The 12,814-nt window shown below is 34.2% G+C and overlaps 1 protein-coding gene across 1 annotated transcript in view; it reads left to right on the top strand.

Annotated features, from left to right (window-relative positions):
- The window catches only part of LOC121415699 (sodium- and chloride-dependent betaine transporter-like), a 37,773-nt gene that overhangs the window by 14,696 nt on the left and 10,263 nt on the right, over positions 1–12,814 (top strand). The window contains exons 6-9 of the mRNA XM_041609006.1: positions 2,551–2,654; positions 4,608–4,732; positions 6,265–6,377; positions 8,984–9,121. Coding sequence (XP_041464940.1) covers positions 2,551–2,654; positions 4,608–4,732; positions 6,265–6,377; positions 8,984–9,121 — 480 coding nt within the window. The remainder of the gene's footprint in view (positions 1–2,550; positions 2,655–4,607; positions 4,733–6,264; positions 6,378–8,983; positions 9,122–12,814) is intronic.

Raw genomic sequence — 12,814 nt, 5'->3', positions numbered from 1 at the left:
AAGTTCTGGCGGTGTGACCAGGCCTTTAAGTTTTTTTTAATATTATAACTCTGAAAGTATATGGATCTAGTTCATGAAACTTGGACATAAGATATCAGAGAACACTCTGCACGAGTTTCAGGTCACATGACCAAGGTCAATGAACTTTTGCCGTAAGTGTTGGGGGTATTTGTTGAATTGCCATAATTACTTTGAAAGTTTATCGATCTAGTTTATAAAATGTGGACATAAGAGTAATCTAGTATCACTGTCCGTCAAGCACAAGTCTTTGGTCTCAAGATGAGGGTCAGTGAACATAGTATTTCATCATCACATGAAAATGGTGTTGTTTTGTGAATGATTATTCTATAGTCGTTTTCAAAGTCGGCCCTTCTGCTACATTGAATCGCGTAATGCAGGTGAAACTGCCAGAGGCGCTCCACTTGTTTGTTCTCTCATGTAGAATGTTAATGAAAAGCAGGTTCGGCAGCTTCCCGGGAAATGACTGGATTTCCTGGGAGGTTGCCGACCCTGCCAAGCTGAGAAAAACTGGGAAAAGTTGTAAATGCTGGGGAATACTATAAGATGTACAGGGGAATTCGAGAGTATGCTTGAGAAACAAACAACTGAGCAAAGTACATGAAACCATTATAAAGAAGCATATTTTAAAGGGAAATGAAACATTTGGAACAAGTTGGCTTGTTTCGAAACAGAAAATCAAAGAATAAGAACAAAGAAAGTTTGAGAAAAATCGGACAAATAATGAGAAAGTTATGAGCATTTGAATATCGCAATCACTAATGCTATGGAGATCCTCCTAATTGCAATGTGACAAGGATGTGTGATATCACATGTGAACAACTTTCCCTTTGATTGACTATAAAATACACCCAAAATGTCTCCTTTTTTCCCCTTTTCTGATGGTGATACAAACTCTTCATCCATGATGTATTCTTTAAAACTCTTCATTACATGCTCTCCTATAGAAAGAACACATGATCTACTGATAGATGTGACAAAAGAGGCAATTTAAGTAAAATATATATTTAAGTAATGGGGAGAGTTTTTCACAAGTGACATCACACATCTTTGTCGCATTGCCAATAGGAGGATCTCCATAGCATTATAGTGATCGCAATATTCAAATGCTCATAACTTTCGCATTATTTGTCTAATGTTTCTCAAACTTTAGTTGATCCGTTTCTTTGATTTTTCTGTTTTCACACAAGCTATCCTGTTCCAAAGGTTTCATTCTCCTGTAAGTTCTGTTTCAGGTTTATTTTTTAAAGGTCAAGTCCACCTCAGAACAATGTTGATTTGAATCAATAGAGAAAATCAGACAAGCACAATGCTGAAAATTTCATCAAAATCGGATGTAAAATAAGAAAGTTATGACATTTCAAAGTTTCGCTTATTTTTAACAAAATAGTTATATGAACGAGCCAGTTACATCCAAATGAGAGAGTCGATGATGTCACTCACTATTTCTTTTGTTATTTATTGTTTGAATTATACAATAATTTCATTTTTTACGAATTTGATGATTAGGACCTCCTTGCCTGAAGCACAAAATGTTAAAATAATGGAATTCCACGTGTTCAGGGAGGAATGAAACTTCATTTCACATGAAAATGATGAGAAAATAAAAATATTTCATATTTCATATAATAAAATGCAAAAGAAATAGTGAGTGAGGGATGTCATCAGTCCTCATTTGCATACCGACCGAAATGTGCATATAACTGTTTTGTGAAATGAAGCTTTAAAATGCTATAACTTTCTTATTTTACATCCGATTTTGATGAAATTTTCAGTGTTATGCTTGTTGATTTTTTTTCTCTTTTTATTCAAATCAAGTTTTTGTTGGGATGGACTTGTCCTTTAAAGAAAAAACACTGAAACGAAGATCTATGATCAGATGATTAAAAAAAATACAAGAAAGGTATTTAAAAAAAACCCTATGGGAGCAAGGCTTGTGAGAGAAGCATTTCCAACTTTTTCCCCTTTTCCACAAAATTAAACACCGGTAGTTGGTTACACTTCGTAATTCCGGAGGTTCTTTATTCCGAAGGTTCGTAATTCAGAAACACGTAAATTACCTATACCTCGATGTTCGTTAATCGGAAACGTAAAAGGTTTCGTTAATCCGAACATTTGTGGCGTTATTCCGAAGGTTCAATAATCCGAAAACAAAATAAGGTTCGATGTTCCGAAGGTTCGTTAATCCGAAAACGAAATAAGGTTCGTTGTTCCAAAGGTTTGTTAGTCCGAAAACGAAATAAGGTTCGTTATTCATTTCGTTTTTGGACTAACGAACCTTCGGAATTACGAACCTTATTTCGTTTTCGGACTAACGAACCTTCGGAATAACGAACCTTCAGAATAACGCCTCAAATGTTCGGATTAACGAACCCTTTTACGTTTTCGGATTAACGAACGTCGAGGTATAGGCAATTTACGTGTTTCGGAATTACGAACCTTCGGAATTACGAAGTGTAACCATATTTCCCACTCCGATCAACAATGTTTAAAAGTGTGTTTCATGATCGTGCCTGCTCTGCTCAATTTCAGGTGTGGCTAGACGCAGGTACTCAAATATTTTATTCAAACTCACTTGGTCACGGTGTTCTGGTTGCCCTTGGAAGCTTCAACGCGAGAAACCATAATTTTGTTAGGTAAGCCGGGCAACTCAAAAGGGATAATGGTAACCATAATTACTTGCTTAATCAGAAGTCTCTGAAAGCGCTTTACAATCATTCAGCATAATCACCCTGGCTATACAGTGCGTATCAAAGAAGGGACAGCCTTGAAAAGTCTATCAAAATTTAGTTTCAAATCATGATGTATATATTTTGATGTTAGTACATGCTCTGAAGTCTTGTCTTTCAAATGCCATTTAAAAAAAAAATGACTTTTGTTCATGCTTGAGCAAACACGAAACTTTTTTTCAGGGGGTAAAAAAGGCTTGCGCCAAATGGCAGAAAATGAGAAAATGTTGATCATCAGACTTCTTGCTAGTTTTTGTTCAACTTGCTCTCATTTTGTGATTTCTGCATCAGTTATGTTCATACTTGGTAAATATGATCCTTGGGTCATACCACACATGTGTTCATGAGGATGATGAGGTCATGGGTCAAAAGGTCAAATGAAATGTGGTAATGTCCATCCATTTTTGATTTTATTTGTTCAACTTGCTCTTATTTATTTCTGCACCAATTATATTCATATTTGGTAGGCCTTCATGGTACTTGGGTAATACTGATTGTGTATCCATTAGGATGATAGGGGTCAAAGGTCATCTAGAGGTCAAAAGATTATATTGCACATTGTATTCATTGCGAAATCAGGTGAAGCTCAAACCCTTTGTTTCATTTGAATGTTATCTTTAACAGCATTTAATATTTAATATTCTTTCATAAGTAAGAAAAAAACTCTTTGTCAACCCAAGCAAGGAGATTTCCATTATTAATGGGGAAAGCTTGTAATTTGTTAATATCCTTTATTATGTGCAACAGCAGTTATGGTGCCTTTGAAAGATATGGATCCTATTATCAAGGGGACATAATCCATTGAACAGGTTAAATTGTGTGCTTGACAGGACAATATCAATTCTAACGGAAGGATTCATGGCTTTCAAAGATGAAAAAATGATTAAATTACAAGCACTCCCGTTGATAATGCGAATCCCTTTGGTTGGGTTGACAATTTTTTGTTAGCTTTTATTTATGAAGAAATATTCAATCCTAAAAAATATCGGGGTTTTTTCTTAAAAAAAACATTTCAAGTGAATTAATTAATTCGAAAATGGATTTTGACAGTATTATTCGAAAATTATGGCAAAGATACTGGAAAGCATAAAAGGAAGTCTGCTGATTAGCAAGAAGTCTGATGATCAATATTTTCTCTTTTTCTGCCATTTGGCGTAAGCCCTTTTTTAAACTCCTGACAAAAATGTTCCGTGTTTGATCAAGCATGAACGAAACCTATCCCTTTTAATGGTATTTGAAGTATAAGATCAGCTGTTACGCGCTCTGCGTTTGAAGGAAAAAGTCATACCAGGTATCCATTCACCTATCCTGGGTTGAGCGCAGCACAATAAAATCAATACATAAGGATGGCCTATCTGTTAGAGTACTGTCAAATTTTCAATTACCATTACTTTTCAATCAAATTACATTTTTTTTCAATTACAATTACCAATTACTTTTGTCATTTACAATTGCAATTTTAAGTACTTTCTAAAGTTTCTACTTTCTAAATTTTGAAATCTATTTGAATTCTGTACATAGCACCACCGACACAGAGAAACTAACAAGATGAATGTTTATGTTAATGAACATGGATTCTGCCTATTAAACTCTTTGATGCTGAAGCAGTTGACATCAAACAGGTCATGAAATTAAATCGTAAATTGAGTAAGTTTATTGCACAGTAATTGAATGTAATCAAAAGTAGTTGACAGTAATTTAAGTCAATTACATTTTTCAGTTACTTTTCCTTTCAAAATTTTAATCGCAATTACAATTACAATTATTCAAAAAATGTAATTAATGACGTAATTGATCAGTTACCTTGTAATCGAGCCTAATTCTACATTCTATCTCCCTGTTCTTCTTTTTTTTATCCAGAGACACGCTAGCATACGCTGGAATAGGCTGTGGAACCAGTTTGTTTTCTGGTTTCGTTATATTCGCTGTGCTTGGTTTCATGGCTGGAGAACAGGGTAAATCAGTCGCTGAGGTTGCAAGTTCAGGTATACACCGCCATAATCATTTTTCTAAAGTTTTTTTTTTGGGGGGGGTGGAGAGGTGGAATCACTGATAATCAATATCATTAGAATTTCCTGACTAGCAATACAAATTCGTATCCCCGTATTCTGAAGTCAGGTTTAACTTAGGCCATGGTCTATCTCTGTGCTATAATTATGGGAAGCCAAACGTTTCAAATTTTTTGTTTACAGTGAATGCTTCTCATGTTTACTGTGCTCTTCACTAATTCTTTAATGGTGAAGACAACTGTCATACGTATTCTTATCAGGCAGTTAGTAATGTTTTGGGAGTCAAATGAGCTGATACATTGAACCTCTACTTTAAGAGATTTATGTAACAATTGGCCTTCCATAGATAAACCACAACTTAAAACCAGAGTTTAAATTAAACCCGACTTCAGAATATGGGCCATAGAGGCACAATGAAGAGTATCGACAAGGAGCGGGACATAAGTCATGTATATACCTATACCCTGATCCGCGCATGATGAAACTACAATTATAATAAGTTTTGCGTTTTAGGCTTCTTTTTCCCTTTTTTTCACCATATCCTATATTATTTTATCACCTTATCTTACTTAATCTTGCCATCTTTTTTTGTCTTGTCTTGTGTCATATTATACTTTTAGTATATTGTCTGTCTTGTCTTTTCTTATTTCATATTATCTTATCTTGTTTTATCTCATGTTATCTCATCCTATTTTATCTTATTTTTTTTGTCTTATCTGTCTTGTTACTTCTTTTTTTTTATCTTGTCTTACTTATCTTTACTTATCTTATCTTATCTCATATCTTTATTTTGTAATGTGTATCTTTTCTTATCTTATCTTTTCTTATCTCCTCTTCCATTCTACGGTAATAGAATATACACTAGGGATACCCCACATTTACTCAGTAGAATTGCATCATATACCCTTTTTACACGGGATTTTCTTAACCCCGGATTATCACTAACCCCGTACTATCCTTAACCCCGTACTATTTTTTTCCTTTTCACACATGCCAAATGGTTATTGCTAACCCCGGATAAGGAATGCTTGCTTTTCACACACGAAACTCGCTAGTGGTAGCTCATGCTTTAAATACATTTGTCGATCATTTGTAGTACAAGTACTTCACTCGTACACTTTTTACACATGCCAAAATTTCCTTAACCCCGTACTATAGGTGGGGCTAAATTGCCATTTAGCCCCACCTATAGTACGGGGTTAAGGTTAGCCCACTTTCGTTTTACACTAGCGATCTTAACCCCGTACTATCGCTCTTAGCACCGCAATTGCTGGGATAACCCTGCTTTTTTGCAGGGCCAAATAATCCCGTACTAAAGGTGGGGTTAGCCCACTTTGCAAAAATGCTGTGTACAAAGAAAGTGGGCTAAGCTTAACCCCGTACTATAGGTGGGGCTAAATGGCAATTTAGCCCCACCTATAGTACGGGGTTAAGGAAATTTTATCGTTTGTAAAAAGGGTATTAGCTCATCTTAAACATATGTAGTCTTCACTTTGTCTTATCTTCAGGTCCTGGTCTTGGTTTCATTGCGTACCCCGAGGCCATCACCCAGATGCCAATCTCTACTCTCTGGGCTGTCCTTTTCTTCATTACCCTACTTCTGGTTGGAATTGATAGTCAGGTTAGTATACAGTGCGTCCCCCCAAAAAAACTATACACTTTTGAAATGGCTGCCAAATAAAAAAATATATATCAGTTTTGGGGAGCACGTTTATATATAATGGAAGCCAATGAAGTCAACTTTCAAATGACACCAAAAAGTTGAAAAACTATTCATGCTCGAGCGAGATGTGCACTGCCCACTGAAACAAAGGGTATGAAAATTTAGGCTGGGCCGGAATTAGCATTCCAATTTATGTTAGTTTTTGAGAGGCAAATCCTTTGGAACTTGCATAGTTAAGGGTGTTGTGATAAATTAATGATCAACAGTGACCAATTTTGGCTGTTCAGGCGAATTTCATTATTATTAAATTGAACTTTAATGCATGAGTGAACACAGATTACACTTTTTGGGCAGCATTTCAACTTTGTCATGTGGATCTCGGCGATTGGTTCACGGGGTTCGGGAGATAGGGGGCGAGATCGGACTTAGGTGGGAGAAGTAAGTTGATGGAATAAGGGTCAACGTAACATTTAGTCCCACCCTCCCTCGCTCCCGCCCTTCCCTCCTGTTGAGAGACTGATTGCTATTGTCATGTACGCGTGAAGTCCAAAGCAGAATGTTGATTTAAGAATAATTTCTGAATTGGGGCGTTAACTTTTTCCTATCAATCATTTAATCAACAATTTATCAATTAATCAGCTGATTCAATGTGCAATGTGAGCGAGCAATCAATCATTCAGTGTTTTCAATAAATTATTTAATAAATCGTCATAATCAGTCAATTCCTTGGTAATCATTCAATGGAAAAAAAGACCATCAGCCACCGGTCACTTGGCAGTTAAGTTTTGAATAGGCTACAATCCAGGAAGTGAGACAGATAGAGAGAGAGAGAGAGGAGCCGGGGAAATGGAGGGGGGGGGGTACATATGACTTATTTTGTAAAAGGACAAAAAAGAAGAGAAATGCCCTTTTAAAGGACAAGTCCACCCCAACAAAAACTTGATTTGAATAAAAAGAGAAAAAAATTCAACAAGCATAACACTGAAAATTTCATCTAAATCGGATGTAAAATAAGAAGGTTATGACATTTTAAAGTTTCGCTTCATTTCACAAAACAGTTATATGAACGAGCCAGTTATATCCAAATGATAGAGTCGATGATGTCACTCACTCACTATATCTTTTGTTTTTTATTGTTTGAAATATGAAATATTTTTATTTTCTCGTCATTGTCATGTGAAATGAAGTTTCATTCCTCCCTGAACACGTGGAATTTCATTATTTTAACATTTTGTGCTTCAGGCAAGGGGGTCCTAATCATCAAATTCGTAAAAACTTGAAATATTGTATAATTCAAACAATAAAAAACAAAAGAAATAGTGAGTGAGTGACATCATCGACTCTCTCATTTTGATGTAACTGGCTCGTTCATATAACTATTTTGTTAAAAATAAGCGAAACTTTGAAATGTCATAACTTTCTTATTTTACATCCAATTTTGATGAAATCTTCAGCATTGTGCTTGTCTGATTTTTCTCTATTGATTCAAATCAACATTTTTCTGAGGTGGACTTGACCTTTAACTAAGTCTTACCATATCTCGCCCTCTTGCTTGTAACAGGTGCCATCACATTACTCTGACTCTCAACATACTGCTGAGGTCTACAAAATGAATATGCTACACTAAAATTACAATTCATGTTCACTTATGCATTAAATTTCAATTAGTAACTCATGAAATTTGCCTAAGAAACCAAAACTTATCTCACTCATAAAGTTAGCATCACACCCTCAGCTTCGCAAGTTCCAAAGGACTAACCACTCAAAAAACTATAATGCTAATTCCTGCCCAGCCTATAGCGCAGCTTAGTCTCTCAGGAGGAGAGAAGTGGGGGGGGGGGCGGGGGTAAAGATGGAGGAAGGGGTTGCTAAATGTTCTGTTGACCTTTATCAAATCAACGTACTTCACCTACTTAAGTCCTATCTTACCACCTATTCTCCTTACTCTCATGAACACATTGCTGTGATCCACATGATTAAGTCAAAATGCTTCACTAAAAATTGCAATTCAATTGCACCTATGCCCGTGAGCAAAGCACTTAATCTACAAAGCTCTTTTATCTTGCTTTCAAATAAATAGAAATGCTATATGGATTATTGGTAACTATAGGTGTGCACTTGTTTTAAAAAAAATAAAAAAAATAGAAAGGTAGCAATGTTTCATATTCAATTTCAGTTATGTCTACCACCTCCTAGTTAAAAAAAAATAAAAAAGGTTATATTTTCATTACTGCAAATTCTTGTTTGAGATCGATAGCAGATCACCACCACTACCTTAAAAAAAACAAAGAAAAACACCGAAAATTTTAGCACCATCATCTATATCGTCATCATCATTATCTATCACATCCACTTCATATCACCATCAGTACCAATCATCATCATAATCATCCCCCATGCTCCCCCCCCCTTCATCATCATCAGAATTGAATTCTTATTAATATACTGTTCATAATTTATTATTTTTCTTATTGCTTTTAGGTGATATTTTTATTGTGATTCATGTAGATACTTTTCCGATTTCGAACTTAGTACAATTCCAAATTCACTTTCCTTCATTTCAGTTTGTATGCGTCGAGGGTTTCATCACCACCGTCGTTGATTTGTTTCCTAAGACCCTCCTACGAGGTCGACGTCGAGAGATCTTTACCGCGGTCGTCTGCTTCGTTCTTTGTATGTTAGGTATCCCCATGGTAACACATGTAAGTATCGTAAACAAATCTTTATTTTTGTTTTATTTACATTTGTATTCGACATATGATATTATAACCCATTTCTCCGCATGTTTTAACCATAAAAGGACTGGGCTATTTGAGATATATTGAGGACGGGGCGGGGGGCATGATCCCTTCTGATCGCGGGCGCCGTTCGCGCGATCACGCCGAAATTTGGCACGCACATACTTTACCGCATAACTACAAGCCAGTATTAAAAACAAAATCTGAAAATAATTATTTCTTATTTATTATGGATAAAATATGCAAATTTATTCGTGAGAAACATTATTTGCCTATTTAACACCCAATGTCACTTCAAATTTTCTTCTTTTTTCAGATGTCATCTTTTTGATATAATTCAAAGATTTTCTTAAAGAAAAATTGCGAAAGCCAATTTTTTCCTTTTGTATTTCTTTTTTTAGAATTTCTTATGTATATCTTTATTTTTTTCATCCTTTGTTTTTCATTATTTTTCAAAGGAAATTATCACAGACCATTTAACAACTAGATTAAACCCTGAATTAATCAAGAAGAACAATTGGAACGAAAATAATCACCCTTTCATGAATTTCATTTCCCATAGACTTTGTACACAAAAATTTAAAAATGAGTCATTTTTTGCATGACATTGTCTCGTAAAAAGTCATGTGGCGTCGCGATGCTATATATGTTACGAATCAAAAGTTGCGCGAGACCTCAAAAAAAAGTCACACAATTTCGCGGCGCTTTGTTTTTGCGTTTTGGAAATATCGTGCGAAGCGTTGAGGGGGGGGGGCATCATGCCCCCAGTCCTTTTAGGGTTAAGCCATTTCATATACCTAGTATAAGAATTTATTGCTTTTATTTTTTTTTTACCGTTTTCATTTACTTTATCGTTGTTTGATTTTTCTTGATTTGCAAAAAAATGAACTGGACAGTATTTGTTTTAAAAGCAAGTTTTTTTTAAAAAAGACGATAATTGGTACTATCAAATATTCATATAAAAATGAAAGACCACTATTGTGAAAACGGAAGAAGAACAATTTCTTTTCACGATGAACGGTTATTCAGTTTCATATTTCATTTCATTTCATTTATTTCCACAAAATTAAAATATGTACAAAGCAATATACAAATACATTTTAAAATAGTGGTGGACCAAATGAAAGCTCAGCAGGTTTGTTTGGATGGCCCAATATAACATGCATAAGTACACATAGTACGTAATACATAAACATAAAACATAATACATACATAATCATAAAAATACATCCATATAGCATAAGACAGGACAGGAAAGAAGGAGGAAAGAAACAGAGAGGGAGAGGCTATGATTATTTGTCAAGAGAAAGGGGTTGCTCAGTGTAAAGTAAGTGTCGTTTGTAATTAAAGTTGAAAAGTTTACATGTCTTTGCTGTCTGAAGTTTAACAGGTAGATTGTTCCACAGTATAGGGCCCTGATAAAAAATGGTTGATTTGGCTAGCTCAGTTCGACACAGAGGAGGATGAAATTTGCATCTATTTCGTGTATTATGAGAATGAATGGATCGATTCAATATAAAATAATTTAAAAGGGATGGTGGCATACTACCATGATAACAGTTATTCATGAAAGAACCAGTTTGTAAAGAAATAATAATAATACTATGGATTGAAAGAATATTCATTTTGGAAAATAGAGGGGAAGAAGGATGTAAATGATGAGAATGAGTTATAACTCTTAGTGCCCTTTTCTGTAGACGAAATATACGATTGAGATTATATTTTGATGAGAAGCCCCACACTGTGGAACAATAACTTAAATGAGAAGATATTAAAGAATGATACAATAATTTGAGAATATTTCTGGGCAAAAATGACAATTTTCTAAGAATTCCGATATTTCTTGATATGGTACCACATAGATGACTTATATGATTATTCCAAGACAACTTAGGTTGAACATTTTGGCAAGTCGTTTATATAAATCAAAAACAGAAGGGGACCAAGTATAGAGCCCTGGGGCACTCCACATCTTACTGTATTATATTTTGATTCCATACCATCTATAACTGTATATTGTTGTCGTTCATTCAAATAACTTCGAAACCAGTTTAAAACAATACCTCTGATCCCATAGTAATGCAATTTATGAAATAAAATTGAGTGATCTATAATGTCAAAAGCTTTTGACAAATCAATAAAAACTGTTAATGTATATTCTTTCCTTTCTATTGCTTGCGTAATTTTATGAATCAATTCCAATATTGCAGAAGATGTGGAGTGCCCACATCTAAAACCAAACTGAGTACAGAAAAGAACTTGGAGTTTATCAAAAAAAGAAACAACTCTATTATACATACATCTTTCTAGTATTTTAGCAAATATTGAGAGTACAGAGATTGGTCTATAATTATTAAGTTCACTCGTATCACCTTTTTTGTAAATTGGTGTTACTCTGGCTATTTTCATTAAGTCAGGATATTTGCCAGTAGATATACTACAGTTAAAAATATGACTAAGATTTTCACAAATGACTGGTAAACGAATTATTTTCTTGACAACTTTGATACCTATAGAATCATGACCAGAACTTGTATTGCTTTTCATTTTTAAAACTATATCAATTATTTCACTTGGTTTTATTGGTTTGAGATATAACGATTCCAAATTGGGGTCATCTAGATAAGAAGCAAAATTAGTATTAGAATTGTTAATGTGTTGATAAGACAATTTAGTACCAATTGTAGCAAAAAAATCATTAAAGGCATTTGCAATTGTTTTTTTATTAGTTACAATTTCACCATTCAGTTTTACAGAATTAATACTTGAAGATGAGCTTTTGTTTTTTCCCAAAATTGTATTAATACATTGCCAAGTCTTTCTTGTGTTGTCTTTGAAATCATTGAATTTCTTGAAATAAAAATTACTCTTAGCTTGTCTAAGCTTTAAGGTTACATAATTTCTGAATCTTTTATATGCTTTCTCACGATACTGTGTAGGATATTGTAAAAACTTTTTATAAAGTTCTGATTTTTTCTGGCAGAGCTTTTTTAAATCGTGCGTCATCCATACTCTTTTATTACATATCTTTTTCTGTTGATGTTCTTTTTTCATAAAGCATTTATTATATAAATTGGTAAAATTTGTGAGAAATGAATTGTACGAACTATTTACATCATCAGTTAAACTAAATGACAGATTTTGAACTTCACTATAAAACATATTAATTGTGTCATCATTGATACAGCGTACAGTATAAATAGAATCATGTGGCACACTTAATAGCGAACCAGTAATTGCAAAAACAGGTAAATGGTCGCTTATATCAGATATGAGAATACCAGCATTGATAAATAAATCTGAGTTAACAAAAATATTATCCAACAAAGTGGCAGATGAAGTTGTAACACGAGTTGGTGCACCAATAAGCGGCTGAAAAGAATAACTAAGCATCAAATCGAAAAAAGCATCGATTTTAATATTTTGTGAAACTTTTAACATATCTAAGTTGAAATCACCCATAATGTAGCATTCATAATTATTCATAATATTGTTTTGAAAAACATTTGTGAAATCTTCTAAAAAACCATCAACATATTTGTCAGGAGGACGATAAATGACACCAATCAATTTGTTTTTACCCTTTTGTGGAATTTCAATGAATAACGATTCAAAAGTACTGTATTGTGTAGCTAAGTCATTAATTTTGTAATGCAC

Source organism: Lytechinus variegatus, chromosome 5, assembly GCF_018143015.1.
Source record: "Lytechinus variegatus isolate NC3 chromosome 5, Lvar_3.0, whole genome shotgun sequence".
NCBI lineage: Eukaryota > Metazoa > Echinodermata > Echinoidea > Temnopleuroida > Toxopneustidae > Lytechinus > Lytechinus variegatus.
Note: the sequence above shows the minus strand (reverse complement) of the source record. Positions and strands in the feature narration are given on the sequence as shown.